The sequence below is a fragment of the Calonectris borealis genome, chromosome 1 (genome assembly GCF_964195595.1).
Source record: "Calonectris borealis chromosome 1, bCalBor7.hap1.2, whole genome shotgun sequence".
Taxonomy (NCBI): domain Eukaryota; kingdom Metazoa; phylum Chordata; class Aves; order Procellariiformes; family Procellariidae; genus Calonectris; species Calonectris borealis.
Window position 1 is genome coordinate 59,053,000 of NC_134312.1, and position 19,438 is coordinate 59,072,437.

The 19,438-nt window shown below is 47.0% G+C and overlaps 1 protein-coding gene across 1 annotated transcript; it reads left to right on the plus strand.

The window, feature by feature from the left end:
* Window positions 1–1,996: 1,996 nt before the first annotated feature.
* Window positions 1,997–7,712, plus strand: MB (myoglobin). Its single transcript, XM_075161010.1, has 3 exons — window positions 1,997–2,246; window positions 5,934–6,156; window positions 6,853–7,712. The coding sequence occupies exons 1-3, from the start codon at window positions 2,152–2,154 to the stop codon at window positions 6,997–6,999; spliced, it is 465 nt and encodes a 154-aa protein (XP_075017111.1). The 5' UTR covers window positions 1,997–2,151; the 3' UTR covers window positions 7,000–7,712.
* The last annotated feature ends 11,726 nt before the right edge of the window (window positions 7,713–19,438 follow it).

Consider the following 19,438-nt stretch of genomic DNA (forward strand, 5'->3'; position numbering starts at 1 on the left):
ACTATTTATTTAAGCTCTAGGGAGAAGAGCTTATGATTTCATTTCATTACTACTTCACTTGTAAAAAAAGGCAATATGGAATCCCATACTCTTTTTAAGCCTTCTGACCATTTAACGTTAATGTCCATACCGAGACTGTTGGCTTCACAGCCCTGGGGAAAGCTACAGAGAGTCAACCAGCTTCAAATGAAGTTATTATGGCAACTGAGTAGTTTCAGCTTGGGGAATATGACAGAGCTCAATGCATAAGCAGCAGCCTCTCGTGTACCAGGAGCACATTTCTGTCGTGTCTGAAACGCGTGTAAAACAGTAAGGTCAGTATTCAGGATCCTACCCAAGGCCGAGCCTGGGATGGTGCAAATGCTTGTTTACTGCTATAAGTACTTGGGGAGTGAGGCTGCAGGTATATGATCTCTCCTGTCTCAGCCCTGTGCTGTGGAGAACACGAGGAATCCTCGTGTCCTAAGCTCTCTTCCATCAGTTTAGCTTAATTTGGATAATTGGTAGCTGCTTGGTGTTTGCACGGGTAAATCAGGATGGAATCTTGGCCCTGAAGTGTTTAGGATGTGGATTTTTGGATGTGAAGCGAACTGGTACATAGAGGAGAGAGAAGGGGAGGATTGCAGGGTCACAGGTTGACTGGGCTGACAAAGGCTTACAACATCTAACGGCCAAAATTCCCTTACCTCTAGGCTTGGACACCAGCCGACACTGCCATTCAGTTTTTGCCACCTGTCTTATCCAAACTATTCCTCTTAAATCTGTGTGTTTCTGAGGGGTGTGAGGCTCTGTGCCTCAGTCCTCCTCACTGCCTGATTAGCCTTGTACGTGGGCACTTCTTTCCCCTTGCAAGGCTGGAACAGGGAGACTGTTCCCGCGTTGCAGCGTGTGGACAGGTGCAGAGGCAACGATGCACCTCAGGTCCTGCAGCACTGTGGTGGGGACCATGGGGTTGCATGCTGTTCTCCTGAGTCCTAAGGCAGGTGTCTTCAGCCCTCGGTTGACATTTCTCGCCTGCCAAGGCCTGCAGTGTGTGTCGTTTTGGAAATGTCTAGAGGTAGGTGCATGCTCCTGGACAGCAGCGCTAGCTGGGCTTTGTTATCGGGCAGTGCTCTGACTGCAGTCACCCCCTGGAAGGGATTAATCACCCCGTTGGTGAGCCAGGCCGTTATCAGTCCTGATGGGGCTGGAGGAGAAAGGCTGGGACATGTCCCAAAGCATACCCACGTTGTTTGTGAGCCCGGTGGCTTTTCCTCCCGACATTGGTATTTGTCTTGACAGAAGTAGCCAGAGACCTTAACCCCTGGCTGGGTGCGTGTCGAGTGAAGCCCTGCTGTTTCCTTGTGTCTCTGGCCTGCTGCAAATTACCCTCCTGGCTCAGCTGTACGTCTGTTGGTTCCGATATCCAGGCTCAGCCAGCGGCTAATCCTGAGTGTTCCCCCGAGAGGCAGGCAGGAGGACCCTGGTGTGCAGGTGCGGGGTAACTGGCTTCTATATAGCTTTTATCCCCTTCCTCCCTCCTGCAGAGGCTGGGGAGATGCCTGAGCCAATTTTGATATGGTTAGCTCTTGAGGACATCTCTATTCTAACACTGTGCTCTGCTCTATTAGTAAATGGAGTGCATTACCCCAGGGGAAAAGGAGAGTGAGCTCACAATGGGAAAGGAAAGGCCTTTGGAGCAATGGAGCTGATGCTACTAGCCATCCCGGTCTCTTCTGCTGCCTGCCCTTAGCAGGCCAGGGGAGAGGGAGGCGGGGTGGCCTTGCAGATGACCGTGCTCTTCAAGAATCTCCTGCTATACAGCTTGACACTGTCTCTGGGTCCTTGGGAACCTGGGACAGGCTCCTGGCACTGTGTTTCGGCAGTGCCCTTTCTGTCTAGAGTGGGACATGTGACAGTCCAATACGAAAAGCAGAAATGATGCCATCAGTGGCACCCACAATAGCACCTGACCCAAAATAGCTTCCTAGAAAAAAACAGGGAGGCTGATTAGGTTAGACAAGCCTGAAAGAGAGCAAGACGTCCAGCTGACGATTGACAGGTGTAGGTCTGTGAGCAGGGGCTATAAATCCCACTGGTGAGTTCTCCAGCCACCCTTTAGGGAAAGGCAAACGGCTGCAGGGAGCGCTCAGGACCTGCCTTCAGTGAACCATGGGGCTCAGTGATCAGGAATGGCAGCAGGTCCTGACCATCTGGGGAAAGGTGGAGTCCGACCTCCCTGGCCATGGGCATGCAGTTTTAATGAGGTAGGCAAGAAGCTTTGGTTCTAAGAGTAAAGCTAAGAGCTTTTGATGAGAGACCAAGGAAGGTGTATATTTAGTATGGGGGCTTGTGTTTGGCAGTGTGTATTTCAACAGGCTGTTTTCTTTGTGGTAGGGTGGTGGTTTTTCCATTACTATGGTTTCTGGGTTAAAAATTACTCACTGTGCAAAGTGGCTGTGCTTCTGTCTCTCTGTCTGTCTAAGGGTGCAGGAGTGGGCCACTGCTGTTTTCAGATGGTGGGTCTTTGTCATTCCCTCTGCCCGATCTGTTGGCAAAGATCTGCTTTGGATCCTCATTGCCCAAGCACTGCGGCAAGAAATGCTGGAGTCAATTGCATGTCCCAGGCCTTTAGATGCTCTGCAGCAAGGATGTGGGGAGGCAGAGAAAGAGGAGAGGAAAATCACCTCTATGACAATTTTCTCAGAATCTCTGATTTCAGTAAAATTAACTGTGAATTACCCGAGTGTTTCCCTCTCCCCACCTTAGTCTCACCTGGCAGAGCCCTGCCCATCTTGCTTTTTTTGGCCAGAAATCTGGGTGGTAACACTTGTCCACTTCCTGATCATGAGTTTGAGGTCTGGGTGTGAAACGAGGCACATCCTTCTCCTTGCTTCCCTCCTCCATGATTCTGGGGTCAGAGTGGGAGGGCTTGCGAGGTCTCCATCTGAGAGGACCCCCGCCCCCATGCTGTCCTTGCAGTTCTGGTCCCCCGAGGAACCCAGAACCCCCAGAACACCACAGGCACCAGCAGCAAGTCACAGAAATGCAACCTGGAAGGGACCTCAGGACTGCAGAGTGGGAAACGACACTGGGTGGGCATTGGATCCTAGCCTATCCTTAAAGACCAGCAGGGATGGAGACTTTAAGGAGACTCTCCACATCTCGCCCTCAGCCTGTGCTGAGTATGATGTGCTGGAAGGGTACAGATGCTGCAGAGAGCGGTGGGGATATGGCACTCGCTTGGGGGATTTCCTAGCTTAAGCATGGCTAAAGGAAGGAGCCCACACTACCGGGCAAATCCACTGTCCATTCAAAGCTTTTTCAAGGACAAACCAAAGCAAGGGGCTCTTTTATTTACCTTCTTTATCATGGCCCAGTTCAGCTGCCATTTGAAGCGGAGGGAGGGATCGGGGCAGCCAGGTGGCAATGTGATGGCTCTCTGCTGATGCAGTCCAGAGCAGGCATGCTGGAGGGGTAGCAGGAACCTTAGCCCTCCCCACCAGTCCATCTCTGTGAGGTGGCTACTTTGGCTCTGGAACTGCCACAAGACAGTAAAAGCAGTTTCCAATGGAAAAGGTAATACCGTTTTTCTTACAGGTATCGTAGGGCATTAAATAAATAGATGACACCCCACTTCCCCGTGACTTTGTGCTTCCCAGCCAACCCAGGTTGTTCCTTGTTCCTTCAAGGGGTTTCTGAGGGAGGAGAGAGGCAGGGGAAGCCCAGCAAATCTCGCTGAGTTTAGGAATGTGTCCAAGTGTGCATTGGTAAAGACTTCTTAGGTAGATGTCATATCCTGGGAATATGTTTGGAAAACACTGATTCAACTGGAAGTTTTCCAAAGGGAGCAAAAAAATACTCAGAAGAATTTTCAAGAGTCTCGGGAGTATATCGTCTTTGGCAGACATGATTCAGCCATAGCCAGACACGATGGAGGGAGATTTTTAGAAATAACTCCATCTCATTTTAGGGTGCAAGGTTTTTTCATCTCTCTGGGTGGGACACAACCTGTGTCATGGAAAGATACAGGAAAAACTGAAAGGCCAATGGTGGTGTGCTCAGCACCTGGTGGAGTACAGAAATCCTTTGGAGACCTTTGAAATGAAACGCCGGCAAAGACTGGTCATTCATTTACAGAATATTTTTGCTGCAGAACAGCTTGTGTTTTCCATGTGCTTGAGGTATTTGTTAGTGTAGTTTAACCTATACTTACATCATACAGTGGAAAGCCTGGCCCTCATGGCAACATACTTAGGAGGAATGTCCAGCTCTAGATGGGACGCAAGCCCCAGTAGTCCCAGCACCAGCACCCTCCTGAGGGCAGAGCAAGCGTGCAACCACTGTACCATGAGAGGGAGGCTGGTTTCTGGGCTGAGGTCCTGGGCTGGAGCACCAGACACTGCTGCAGGTAACTTGGGTGAGCCACTTCACGGATGTGAGCTGTAGGGCTGTAAAGACAGACATTGCTTTTGCTGGTGCTTCAACTAGTTGGATTATGCCCATCAGAGGGTGTAATACCTGAAAATAAACTTGAGCAAGGGAGCTGATGTCTCGCAACACCTCATTATTAGACTGCTCCTAATAATGACGACAGGCAGTGTCCCCTTTTCACCTCGTCTCTAGGACTCTGGCAGGGAAAAGAGTGAAATTCCCCACTAGTTTGATTGCCAGTGGTGTCTGCATCCTGTCTCCTAGGAAATGCAGCAGGGAGGAAGCAGGGGGGACAACACTAGCCTGTCTTTTAGCCACCCTTCCACCTTCTTGTTTTCATTTCCATTTCGGGATCAGAGCGCCTATGTATAGCACTGCATGGCATGGCACCAGCGTGCCTGAAGGCCCCGCGCTCTCGTTACCCACTTGCTCCCAAGGACTCTCTGAGGTGCCGCGGTTCCTGATGGAGGAACTACACTGCTGGCAGCTGGGCTGAGCTGGGAAGTGGGAAAAAAGGGCAGGAACCAAATTCCTCCATGTCTGCAATCATAGGGTGAGGGCACAGTAAGATCTCCCATCCAGCTGATGTTCAAGAACACCAGAGCCCCAGGTGTGAGGGACCTGAGGCTGGGGGCTGCTCCCTTTTTTTTGTGTGTGAGAAGGCTCTAGAACTCTCCTTTCCTGGTCAATGCAGAAATGGGCTGGGAAAAGGGTCCTGGTGAGAGCCAGGGGTCTACAGGTTGGCTCCTCAGCAATAGTAAGTCAATGAAGACAGGTGGTTTTGTTTGGTTTTGTTTTTCCTTCAGATGAATGCAAGAACTCACCTCTCAGTACCGTGACCACCCTTGGCTCTTGTCTCTATCTTAATACAGTTGACATTAACCCAGGGGACTGGTACCAAAGAGTTAGCAGAGATATATAAAAAAAATATGGACACTTGCTCTGTCGCTCTAGTTGGACATGTTAAGGGCAGTGCCTCTGTCACAGCCAGAGAGAATGGAAAAAGACAGCGGTGATCATGTTAGGACATGTGTAAGAGGATGGGATTAAAATAGATACAATACTCAAAGGGAGGTATGTCAGGAGCTTCTGCTCTCCAAAGACAAGAGGCTTTTTATCATTTGTTAATGATAAAAAAGCAGCCTGTACAAAATAAATAGAAAGGAAACTTCTGCACACAGAGTGTCATAAGGTTGTGGAACAACCTACCAGAGGAAAGATGAAAAACACTTAAACCAGATTCAGAGTAAGGTCAGATGCGTTCCTGGCTTATATACATGCTGAAGGAAGTGACTGTGAATGGTGATAGTTTGGAAAGGATATAAAGAGTCAGAGTTCCCAGGTTAAAGCAGCCTCTACTAGCAGGCACTAGCTAAGAGCTTTCTTTGAGGAGGGAAGTGGGTTATCACACCTTTGCCTGTCCGTATACTCTGATTTCAGAGCAGCTGGACCTGGAGCAGCTGGACTTCAGCTCTGGTCTGGATGACAGCTCTCTCAAGTCCCTCTATTTTTGTCCACAGACTCTTTCATGACCACCCTGAGACCTTGGATCGCTTTGAAAAGTTCAAAGGCCTGAAGACCCCTGATCAGATGAAGGGCTCTGAAGATCTGAAGAAACATGGAGTTACTGTCCTTACCCAGCTGGGCAAAATCCTGAAGCAGAAGGGTAATCACGAGTCAGAGTTGAAGCCCCTGGCTCAAACCCATGCGACCAAGCACAAAATCCCTGTCAAATATCTGGAGGTACGGAAAAGGGCAGGGAATCTTGGTGTCTGATATGTAGTGAATGTGTGCAAGACAGCTATGTGAGAGTTGTGCTTTTATTTACTGATGGCTAGTTGGATTTCAGTAAGCTCTCCCTCAAGTCCGAGGTTTCCGCGTACAGGCAGGAGGAGGCACAGAAGGGCTTGTGGTATGCAAATGGTATGTGAATATCCAAGTTTAGATTTCCCATTCCAAACACCACATGCAGTCTGAGCAACCCTTGACAATAATAAACCAGCCCATGCAGCCTCTGCATGCCTGGGAAACTACATTACATAAGAACTGTCAGTGGCTGGACACGAGGGACGTACAATTTTAGCGTAAGCCCTGGAGGATCCATTGGAGACTAAGACCCACAAAACTAAGTGTTGTACAAACTCAGGGCATGAATTTTCAGCCTTAATGGATGAGGCAGACAAAGACTGGGAAGGGCCATGGTCTACTCAAGGTCATGAAACAGATCAGCGTCAGAGCTAGGAATAGAGCCCAGTTCTTCTGCCCAGCCCAGGCTCCTTGCAAGCTAGACCTCACTGTTTCTCCAGAGACTGCGAGAAGGGCTACTGAATTAGCTCGGGGATATTTCCAGGCTCTGCAACCTATTTCTTAGTCTAGCTTTTCTGAAAATAAACCCTGACTGTCCCTTCTGTTTTTCTCTCTCTCTTTCCTTCCTCACAGTTCATTTCTGAAGTCATTATCAAGGTCATTGCCGAAAAACACTCTGCAGACTTTGGGGCTGATTCCCAGGCTGCGATGAAGAAGGCCCTGGAGCTGTTCCGAAATGATATGGCCAGCAAGTACAAGGAGTTCGGTTTCCAGGGTTAACACGTACGCACAGAGGGACACGACGATGGAGGCCTGCCCATGCATCTTAGAATAGCTTCCCCAGCACTGTTTTGGACATCTCACAATTGGCCATCCAAGATGTGTGGGAAAGCTTTGATGAGAGGCCAAGAGTCACTCCAGGCAGCGCAGAGGCACTCAGAGTGATACCCATGATAAACCATTGTTTCCTGGCTTCATATATAAAAGAGAAATAATCTGCTTTCTTAGGATAAATAATGTAAGGGGTTATCTGTGAGCTTTTGCCTATCCCTATACTCTTTTTCTTTCCCCTCCCCAAAACCCAGTCTCATCTGAGAGGGGAATGGCATGGCCAGAGATGAAGGGATGTGGAGGAACAAGGGAATGTTGAGGAGTGTGGTGAATGAGAGGGTGAAGGGATGACTCAAATGGTATGAAAGGGATGTCAGGATGGGAAGCAGAGGCACAGTGTCCCATTCCTCCCACAGGTGCGACTGTTAGCAGGTTACTGTGGACAGCTTATCTTGCTTTGTGGGAGTGAATGCAGCCAGTCAGTCTCCAGGATCTGCCATCTTGGAAACTTGCATTAGTTGCTAAACTCATGTTAGCAAAACTATAAAGAGCAGAACTCCCTGTGATCTGTAGGTTTCTGGCAGCCACCGCTATGCACCCAAAGTTCTGTTGCACTGGGAAGTAAAGTATGTGTTTCTCAGAAAATAAAAATTCCCGCACCAGTGTCGTGTGTTTGCTCCTGGCTTTACAGGCACTCCAGTGAGAAGTGGAAGAGATGGAGAAAGCGGAAAGGTGTTTTGCATACGTATCCAGCTGCACTGCAACGTGTGGTGCCAGTCCATGATTTGAGCAGCACATGGCATCTGTCTGAGCCAGGGGACTCGGGACGCTCAGATGTCACCACGGGGTCATGACCTGGTTACTGGACTTCACAACACAAAATAGCAGCCTAGACTCAACTGGAGCTGAGAGAAATGCTCCCTGACTAAAGGCCGTGGCCACTGCTGTGCAGGGGGGGACATGGTGAGGAAAGGCCCTTAGCTTATTTACGGGGAGGTAGCATGTGCAAGCAGCCTCGCGTCCCAGCAGCAGCACAGTGTGCTGCTCCTTCCAGGCAATGGAAAGCAGGGCTCCTTAGCCCAGGAGGAAGGTTGAGATGGCAGCGTATGCTCTTAAGACCCAAGCTTTGATCTCCGTACCATTTTGCAGTTTTGTTGCAGTGTCTCTCTCTGTGGTGCATACTGCACTGTGTATACAAACATAAATGGATGTCCCATGGGGGAACTTAAGAGACAGACACAGAGCAGCAAGGTGCCTACCTCTGCTCACTGCCCTCTCCCCATCCTGGTACCACAGTGAGGTGCAAGTGACCTGATTTTACTGAAGTGGGGGAGAGGCTGAGGGCCACATTGTGCCTAAGGCTGCCCACGGGTTAGTCAGAAATGGTTGGAGCCTGAAAAGGGTTTTTGAGTGCAAAGCTTTGACCTGACACCCAGGTTCGCAGCAGACTAGCTGACTCTTCGGGAATTGTGCAGTTTCTCTGGCTGGACCTAGTCAGAGTGGCAGTCATATCCCACAGTGAGCACTGGGGTTCTCATTCGCTCCTCTTCCTCCATCCCCATCATCCAGCTCAGAGCCTCAGTAGTAGGGTGCTGCATGGATGAGCAGCGTGCTGTCTTTCTGTATATTTGCACAGGGTCGAGAGCATTCATGGCAGGGTCACATCTTGGCACAGCAGCGGGATGCTATGGAGGCAAGCAGCTGGGTCATGACTAGGGGAAATGCGTGGAGTCGACATGGCTGCTCTTTTCTGGTATGGAGAAAGTAATGCGCCTTATCTCACAGAGATAGTGGGAGGGCAAGCATGAGAAAGAAAAATGAGGTGGGTCTGGTTCAAAGCACTCCCTGCTACACTGTGTGCAATGGAGACAGAGGAGGAGCCAACATCTCCCTTAGAAATCAATCCTGAACCAGCGTGATCTGCTGTGTCTTTGGTCAGGGCAAAGGCCACTAAATTTCAGTCTCTGAAAGGTGAAGGAATGAATTCCTTCCCAGAACAGAGCATCTCTGATTTCTTGCTCTTTACAAATCCTCACTTTGCCTCTGGGAGATTGCTTGGGGTTTCAACCTTTCAGAGAGGGCCTCAAAAACATATGCTGTCACCTAGATGAAGTTACAGCCAGGTGGTCCCTGGCTTAAGCAACTTGCTTCGTCTGACTCCAGTCTAGTCTGTCTGGTTTTGCGGGGAGGGCAACCTATTTAATTAAGGTCTAAGATTGCCTGTCCAACACAATAAGATTTCCTGCCAGTGACAACAGGCTCTACTTTAGGATTAAAAGCTCTGCTATGGCAGCTGCCTCTGTCAGTCTGAGTGGGACTGGAGTTGTCTCTAGATATTTTTATGTAGGGCAATGTGGTGGAGGAAGGAGGGTTTGTGTATATGTTGTGCCTAGCTACTGGTTATTATTACCTGGAATAAATGTTGGTCCATCGGGAGCACTGACCTTTCGCTCTGCCTGCCTTACCCCCCTGTGTCAGTGCACTAGGGACCATCCTTAAACGTGTGCTGGTCAGATGTGGGGCCTGATGTAGGTTTTCCGGTTGTGCATACGGCCCAGTGAAGATGTGCAAACTGAGATGAACCAGCAAGTTCAGATACCAATAACAGTGGAGCTATCTCCAGCAGGCTCAGTGGGTTGGGATGCTTGTGGTGAAATCCACGTGTCTGCACCTTTGCTGCTCTGGGTATTCAGCACGCCCTTGGCTGCAGTCCTGACATAGCGTACCGGTAAATGTAATTCCTACACAGTGAGTATATAAAGCTCCTGCAACAGCCCCTGCTTTAGGAACAGGGGAAGTTTCCCAGAGGAAAGGGAATGTGGGTAAAGGGTTTTTCTGCTCCTATATTGACTCAGCATCTGTGCTGGAGTCACCCTTTCCACTGTGCTACTAGCACATGTAGCTTTTCTGGTTCATGTATGGGACAAAGTTCCTTGGTGGAGATAAACCATATCAGCGTAAGCCCAGAAATTTTCCTGCCTCCTTTCCAGGAATAGCTTTACATAGGAGGATGGGTCCCAGGGGCTTGTGCCCAGCCCTCATCCCCGTTAGCACCGTTTGGTGTCACATAGACATTCCTGATCACATGAAGGGATGTGGATTGTGTAGCTGCCAGCCTTGCTCCAGCACGTACACACTGATTACAGACAGGTCAGACTTATGGCTGTCCTATGCTTTCCATGCACTCCTGCAATTTCTTTTATGCTAATAATGCTGTTTCTGGCAGCAAATGGATTATACACCGGCATCCACCCTTAGGTTGAAAAACATCCTTGCTGCTTTGCACTTGACATACTATTCTTCTCCCACTGCCACGGTTTCCATTGCATGGCAGAGCTCCCCATGGCACCGAGCCAGTGACCCGTCTGCATTCTCTCAGGCTTTAGTGTCAGACACCGGAGACTCATCAGGATCGCAGACGCAGGGAGCAGGACCTCGCTTCCCAGGTCAAATGAGCCAGTCAGCCCCAGCCAGGGTGCAACAATACTGCAGGCTGCGCTGCCTGTCCCCCTTGTCTTTACTTCTGCCTGCTGATCCTGCCTGGCTCCAATACACCTGGCAATGTCAAGTGGCATCAAGGAGCAAGTGCTGGGGACCATACTATTAATCTTGTGATCTGTCTCTCGGTCACCCCGGTGGGAGAAAGGGATGGGGCTCCAGTGACTAATTATGTTAAATATTTAGCACATTAGCGTGCAGCTTGTGGCATTCTTCATGTTTGCATCTCCCTGCAGGGCTAACGTGAGGAAAGGGCAGGGAAGTTTCCAATCCACACCATAGTCACTGAACAGATATGTCTGGTTTCTGGGTAATGAAGCATAGAGAGTGCCTAAAGGATGTAATGTCTATATGGCACTGTAGTTTAATAAGAAGACTCAAATGCTCACCTATACCACATGTTTTCAGATGAGGATTATTTTTGTCATGATCCCTACATTTTCTGCCACCTGGCCAAAACCTGTCCCATATGTTATGCCACTGAAGAAAAGAAACCAGTGGTGGAGCCAGGTGTTTCTTTGATGTAGACTTGCTTGCCCATAACATTTTTTCCAGAAATTGCATGGCCTCAGAGCATGTCCTCCACTTTCCTGGATTCATTCCTCTCAGGTTTGCTCAAGGCTGCATCATTGTTTGTTCAGGCTGCACAGGGCTTAACAATCAGAGTCTGTGCTGCTTCTCAGACTGAGCACACACACACATATGGATATCTATACACAAGCATCAGATTACCAACACACACCATCAGGAAAGCCCCTCTGTCCAAATCCTTCAGATTCCTGTGTGCTTGTGTGCTGGTTCTTCATTTGAGAGGATGATATACATTAGTTCTCACATTGTGCTTAAATGAAGTGTGGCCATGAAACCAAGTTTTTCTAAGGTCTAACCAAGTGAGAAGACAAACTGTGCAAGGACATGGCACCTGGAGAGTACTGGTAAGTAACAGAGTGTTAAATTTCATAAAAGTGTGCTGGCAGAGTCAAGGAAGCCACCTGGAACTATATTAAATGAAAACAGAAATCCCAATCAGCCTTTTTTATCCAACAGGCTAATAAATGAGCATTTATGAACATGAAAGAGTCACAACAATGCTGCCTTTCTGACCAGCACATAAATCCCTCCCTCCCTTGTTACTGTAGGCACAACAAGCCCATACCCAAGTCCTGTGACTTCTATAAAATCCTTATCCAAATGTCAGTAAAGGTGACCTTGTGGCTTTTTAAGGCAGTACTTTATAGTCACTTGGCTGCACTGTACCAAAGTCCTTTCCCAGTTTGGCTTTCATGCCCTGTAAATATACAAACAGAACAGGCTTCCTCCACCTTACCCCCAGCCCTTTAGAGGCCACTTGTGGTAAGCTATGGCAGAGGCAGCTCTGGGGCTCTGTTGGGCAAGGCACGTGCTGGCACAGGCCATACCAGTGTGGCTAGTAGCTGGATGGACAAGGCAATGTGTATTTAGGATGAGGAAGGTATTGGAGTCTTGGTGCCTCCCACCATGTCCCAAGAAAAGCACCGCATGCTGAGAGAAACAGCAGTTCAGCTGGTCAAGTGGTCACTTGGGTTATGCCCACGCAAATGCAAATGCAAGTGCTGCGAGGACAGTGGGGACAGCCTAGACGTGAGGCTATTCCACTTCATTTAAGGCACTGGCTCAGATACATGTCATGGGGTTGTGGGGCTGGTTTACTGGATTTGCCCAGAGCTGGTGAGAGGAGGCTGTTGCTGGTATGGCTACCCTGCAATCCAGCAGTATACATCATCCCAAAACAGTTTTCCAGTTAACTACTGGAATTAGGTATTAAAAACTAGTGCAACACAGATACCCTTGTCTAGGAATTTGTGAATTTACCCAGGTTGTAGGGCTGAGAAGGGGGCTGTAGTTATGCTGTTATTGATATCCAAGAAGGCTACTTTAAAGCTAATACTAGCATGTATATCTTACTTGCAGCCTTATGTTTGGAGTCGAGCTTAAACAAAATTAGGCCGGTTTCCCATTTCCCTTTTCCCCTCTGCAAGGAAAGCTTGGTATGATTGCAGCTGCTGGGTGCCTGATCTTATTTTAGATCGTCCTTAAAGCAGGTTCAAATGTTCCAGTGACAGAATAGCTTTGGGTGGAAGACCTTCTGGATTATTAGCACTTAATTCTCTATGTCTCCATGCTTAACTTGTGGATCTCCTGTTGCTTCCCAGTGTGTATAAGTAATGGTGCTTTTATTAATTGAAGTTTTTCTATTTCTTCTGTCCTCCTCCAACATGTCTATCTGTTTCCTTCTTCAAGTTAAATTCCAGCATCCAAACTCTCACCAAAGGGGTGGAAAATTCCTGGAGCTGATATACTTACTAAGATCTGGGATTGCTCTGCCCAGGGCTTGCATGACAGCAGGCTTGTCCTCTTGGTTCTTGGTGAGCTTTTGGGTTATCTGGAGAGTTAGCTGATATGGTGTCTGTATTTTTTCACTCACCTCTCAGCTGGACGAATAATCTGGTGCCCTTTGAGGGATGTAGTATGTCATGGATTAACTGTGAGTTTGTTGGGGAGAAAGGAGAAAAAAAAACCAGAGTTTTGCCTAAACCAGCCAAACTGTGTCCCTGAAAAGTCTGTGGGACAGCCAGCGCTGAACAAAGGGTTTGTACCAGACATGCTCAGACAAGCTGTATACAGATGGAGGAAAAGCAGACAGGGCATGCCATGTGCCATGCTTGCAGTTACCCCCCTCTGAGGGCAGATGGATCTGTGGGGTCGGCAAGGAAGAATGAAAAATGAAATGCAGGTCAGAAATGGAGAAACAATGGCCTTCCCCCAAAGGCTATTTACTGCTATCAGTGCTGCTGAAGAGCAATAGCATCATTCTGACAATCACTCTGCTGTAAAGCAATGGAGGGAGTTTCCTAACATGAGCTGGTAATCTGCATGCTTTTGTATGGGAAGAAAGATGGACTTGGAGTTTTCTCATGGTGCTAGCACTATGGATGTGGTGCTTTCACAAAGATGGCTCATAAATCATGAGAAAGAAACTTTTTGTGCATTTTGGTTTTGCTTTGATAATAGCACGTATTGCTAACCCACCTAATCCCCCAGCTAATTTCAGCATGTCTCGTTTAAACTGCTGTCCCTATGTCTTTTGCCATGTTCCCTCTACAGCTAGAATGATCCCTCAGTGCATAAAGTCATCAATTTTTTTCTTTCCAGTTAAAATCCTCTGTCCCAAAATGGAGTTCTTTGTAACAAATTGCTAGCTCATAACAACAAGAATGATCTTTAACATATTTCCTACTATGGTTTTTCTAGTTCAGCTATAGTGTAGCTTCCTTGTCTGTTTTAGATCAGAAACTTGTTGACTGTGAGTGTCATCTGGGACAAGCTCTGTTCTGATGTTTAATGGTAATTGAAAGAACTCTGTTTTATCCAGTTTAAAATTGTCAGTCTATGAGATGCACTATCTGAAACAGCACCCTGCTTTCAATATGCCTGAGTTATTTGCTATACTGTTTTTACCCTAGACCTTAGTTAAAGACCTATCTGTGCTTTTCATCTGTAGTGCTGTGCAATTAGCCCCATTTTACAGAGGGTAAACTGAGGCAGAGTCAGGCACCAGCATGTCCACTGTTTCATGCTTCAGTCATCCAGCTGTCCACTAGGCCAGGCTGCCGACTGCATGACAGAGGATAATTGTGAGCTTCTTGTGTAGGAAGACATGTGAAGTTGTGCCATCTGCCAGTAAGCAGTTCTTGCTTTGATGTGGTTGCATTTCAGCAGTTGTCAAAGGACATCCTGTATGTAGACGTTCAGTTGAGACAGTGGTGTGGTGTAGATACCCAGATAGATTACAGATGCTGCATACAAAGCAAAGCAGTGTAAAGACCTTTGGGCTGAACTTAGAATGAAGTGCTCTGGAGATTAGTGAACTATGGTATCACTTGGGACACTAGTAATCTTCTCACTTCCAAAGAAAAAGGCACTAGACTGAGATAATAAAGGATGTAAATATCTAAAACAGGTTACTGGCAGAAGTGAGGTGCCTAAATCCAAGTGTATGAACCTTAACTCCTCCTGCATAATACTTTACATGATTACATTTTCATCTGTAACCCCCTCCTTGATTTCTAACGTTCTGCCTCCGCTATGCCCTGATCTTCCACCAACTTGGGCGGATCTAAACCAACCAGTGTTCATCTGCCTAAATTAATTTATGATCCTCAGAAGTAACCTTCCTCTGCCTAATCCGGCAGAAACCAGTCATACTTTGCCTACATCTGACCTCCGAAAAATGCAGTTCCAGCCACTTCCATCCACCAGTGTCGTTAGTGAACAAGGTTCATGTGCATGCCTGTTATCACGTAGATCACTCAGCTCATACTCCTCTGGACTTTAAAAATGAGCTGTGCCTTGCAGTCCATTTTGGAAAGGGCTTGCCTTCAGGATACCAGGTTTGGGTGATGAAACCCTGCTTAACTTGGGTGCCGAATCCCTGCTCAACGTGGGTGCCTAGTCTCTAAAGGAGAAAAAACAACAGAGCTGAGTTTCATACTGGCTGTACTTAGATAGCCCTCCCCACTCAACACATGGCTGTCTGAATCCTTTTTGAACCATAAAACTCGCTAGTGGTGTGCTGGAGCCCTAGGCAAGTAGTTCAGCCTTCATATTCTACTCCAGCAACCAGGTCTGTCTAAAAGCCTTCATACACCTTTGAGAGTGTTAGTATCTTGATGGGACCACTCTTTTCCAAAGGGAGTCTCTTTGAAAAGTAAAATGGAGAGGGGAGGGAGAAAAGATTTCAGTGCCTAGCATTGACTGACATACTGCAAAGCATGAAGGATCTGTTTGGGAACAACAGGCTATGTGAGAGCCTGCTATATGGTGTTGCAACTTCCTCTCCGACCTCATTGACAGTAACATCTGGATCTACCCGCACTCACAATTCTCTGCGGAAGAGGGCTAGTGCAACAGGAGAAAGAGGGTTTTCTTTCCTCATCGCTCTGTTTTGAGGATAGCTTGCAGCTGTGCCTGACTGGAAGGAATTTACAGATCTCATGTATGATGGTTGAGAAACATTTCCTCTCCTAACTTCATCATGTCCGTGTTCACACACATAGTGGCTCATAACTGAGAAGTCTTCAGTACCAAACCTTCTGGCAACATATAGTGGGGAAAAATAGATGGAAGTTGAAGCAATGCTTTTTCTTTTCCACCTACAGTTAGGTTGGAGATGGACAAATCTCCTGCCTCTCAACACTGCATCCACCTCAGCAGTAAGGGAGTTAAATATATCTGTGAAGAAAAGTGTGTTAGAGCCTCTCAACGTTAGAAGTAGACCAAAACAGAGTAAGTAAGCGCTGCAGAGGACGTCATCCTTTCAAGCACTGGTGCTGGTGAGATAAGAGATAATACATACACGAGAGTACATATTGAGAGAGAGAGAGAGAACCTACATCACTTGTACCTTGAGGGCAGAGCACCTTAGAAATAAATTTAAGGAATAACCTTTCTTCGGGCATTTAATTTCAGTCCTGTTGGGAGTGCTTAGCTTACAATTAATTCTGTGATGAGAGAGTGAGTGTGTGGGTGTGTGTATGTATGTACAGCACAAAGCCTATAGTTAGTACACAAAACTAAATGTTTTGTTCTGGAGCCCCAAAGGTACACAGCCTCTCAACGCTCATTAATTTCAGTGGGTGTGAGGCCTTTCAAAGACATGGATTCATACAGCAAATTTTTTGCCACAGGCTTGAGACCACTCATTTCATTTTGCTCATGATGCAGTAGAAACTTGGAAACCAGCTCTGCATCTATTCATCAGCTGCAGTATAAGCCCCTTTTATTAGTGCCTTTTGTGGCAATAGCTGTGATCTATTTAAAGTGTTAAGCCTTCAAACTGCAATTCCCTGCAGCAGATGTGGTAGAAGCAGATATCCATAGAAGTGAGTCAAAATGAACTTGCCATGTTGCTGCTCAAAGGCCGGGCTCTGTCCCAGTCAGCAACAGCTACCCAACTCCTGCCACGTGAAGATGTGCTTTGGTTCCTTCTTTGGTGGTTTTGGACTTGGAGGGAGGCTAGGTATCCTGGGGAAGTCATGCTGCAATTTATATTCCCTGCTTCATATTTACTCTCTTTCATTTCTCCCCCTTAGAGGGCATTCAAGGAGAAGGAGACACTGATGTTCTCGTGGCCTAGCTCTGCACCCTCAAAGACGTCATGGCTAAATCCATGCGGCATGACTGCCAGCCTCAGTCTCAGTTAACAGCAGCAAACTCATTCTCAACTCAGCAGGTGGTCCTTAAACATGAACTTTAAAGCTGCATGGGTGCGTGTTGCAGGAAACCAGAGGGGCTCAGACAGATCCTTTTATAGGAGAAACTGCTGAGATATTTTCAGGTTTTTTTCATTACCAACCATTTTATTTAACTCTCATCCTCTGCACTAGACTGATGGGTGTCAGAGCTGGCCAAGTGCAGGGTTTCTCTGCTTGGACAATAGCCTGGTGGGATACCATGGAGGGCTATTAAGAATTCTGGATAGTAAAGGTTTGGCTACAAATTCCTATGTAAAGCAAGGCTCATATTCATCAGAGTTTCTCCCTGTTAGGTTGTTCTCATTGGGGCGAGAATGGAGCAAATGGAGCAAACAGCAAAAGTGGCACGAAGTATGAACTCTGTGGAGGCACAGTGGTGTCCTTGTGGTGTGTCCTGACCATGTAACGAGTGGTGTCCCTCAACGGTCCATACCGGGACCAATACTATTTAATATTAATACTATTTAATATTAATGACATAGATAGTGGGATTGAGTGCATCCTCAGCAACTTTGCAGATGAAACCAACCTGAGTGGTGCAGTTGATACACTAGTGGGAAGGGATGACACCCAGAGGGACCTTGAAGGCTTAAGAGTGGGCCTATGTGAACCTCACAAAGTTCAACAAGGCCAAGTGCAAGATCCTGTACCTGAGTCGGGGCAATCCCCAATATCAGTACAGACTGGATGATTAATTGTTTGAGAGCCACACTACAGGGAAGGACTTGGGGATACCAGAGGATGAAAAATTGGATATGAGCCAGCAATGTCCACTTGCAGCCCAGAAAGCCAACCATATCCTGGGCTGCATCAAAAGAAGTGTGGCTAGCAGGTTAAGGGAGATGATTCGCTCCCTCTACTCCACTCCCATGAGACCCCACCGGGAGTACTGCATCCAGCTACAGTACAAGAAAGACATGAACTTGTTAGAGTGAGTCCTGAGGAAGGCCACGAATATGATCAGAGGGCTGGAACAATTCTCCTCTGAAGAATGTTTGAGAGAGTTGGGGTTGTTTAGCTTGGAGAAGAGAAGGCTCCAGCAAGACCTTATTGCGGCCTTTTAATATATAAAGGGGTCTTACAAGAAAGATGGAGAAAGACTTTTTGCCAAGCTTGTAGTGACAGGACAAAGAGCAGTGGTTTTAAACTGAAAGAGGGCAGATTTACATTAGATATAAGGAGGAAATTCTTTACTATGAGAGTGGTGAGACACTGGAACATGTTGCCCAGAAAAGCTGTGGATGCCCCATCATTGGAAGTGTTCAAGGTCAGGCTGGACAGGGTTTTGAGCCACCTGATTTAGTGGAAGAGGTCCCTGCCCATGGCAAGGGAGTTGGACTAGATGATCTTTAAAGGTCCCTTCCAACCCAAACCATGTATGATTCTATGTCTCCTCTCCCTACTGGCTTGTCATTCTGCTTTTCCACTCTTCCCATCTCATCAGTACCTGAACGAATGAAATGATCTCACCCTCAAACAGAAAACAAGAAATAAAGTATTTAAGTACCATACACAGTACTATAAAGTACTGTAGCATCATGGCTGCAGTCTTGTTCCTGGAGGCCCCATACTGACATGGCAGTTATAAGAACAAATACAATTTATGCTTGCTCAGAAGAAGTTCCCAAAAGGCACATCCACCTCATGAATGCACTTTTACATTTCCAAAGGAAAAAAAAAAATGTGGCTGAGAATCAAATTTTTAAGCCCCTACTTTATGCATAACAATGGCAGGGTATTTTTGTTTGGAAGAGATGTGGGCTACAGGGAAGAGAATAACCACTTTTTCTACCAGAGTAGATTCTGTATCTGGGTTTTGCTAGTCCAAAAGGATTTCTTTTGCATTTTACCAAGCTTTGTGAGGCTAATTCAGGAGACATGAGCTCCTGTCAGTATGACATAACCAGACTAAAGAGCCACCTACATTACTCAGAGACAGTTTTTCCCTTGCAGCTGTGTTATTGGTACATATCATGCCTAGTTAGTTAGTGGTAGAGGGGATCATGCAGTTCACAAACAAATGGTGAACATCATGGAGGACTCAGAGGGGAAGGCTGAGATCACATGATACCGAGTTTTGCTCCATTCCTTGAGTTGCAGACTGTTGTCTCCTGAGAAAATTCCTTTTTATGGAGTAATTAATGCAACCCCCCAGTACAGCCTAAACTAGTTGTCATGATTTTACTTGTTTGTTTGTGTTCTTTTCCTGAAATATGTCTGAATAATTGGGATTTGGCCTGTGACAGAGACAGGAATGGGAACCATATTTGCCCACTCAGGTTGCAGAGAAAGATTATGAATGACATACCAAACATTTGTCAAGTAGCAGTTTGAGTCACACCTGGTATCACAGCACAGCTGACTGAAGAAGCAGTCCTCTGGAGAACTGAGCAAGGAAAAATGAAGAGAAAAAAAAAAAAGAAAAAAAAGGAAGAGCTTTAACTAGCAGTGACTAGTTCTAGTTCATCTTTCTTCTCTTTATTTCCTTGGGACGTTGTCACCTGCATTACTGGAGGAGATACTGTTTGATTCAAGCACTAGGGAATTCTTCCTCCCAACCCCCCAGTAAATCCTAAAGTTCTTTTCAAACCAAGACA

Excerpts from the sequence above, each read along its gene's own strand:
- MB (XM_075161010.1), top strand. The coding sequence starts at position 2,152 with ATGGGGCTCAGTGATCAGGAATGGCAGCAGGTCCTGACCATCTGGGGA. Across the intron at positions 2,247-5,933 it reads GGGCATGCAGTTTTAATGAG|ACTCTTTCATGACCACCCTG; the intron begins GTAGGCAAGAAG and ends TTTTGTCCACAG. Across the intron at positions 6,157-6,852 it reads TCCCTGTCAAATATCTGGAG|TTCATTTCTGAAGTCATTAT; the intron begins GTACGGAAAAGG and ends CCTTCCTCACAG.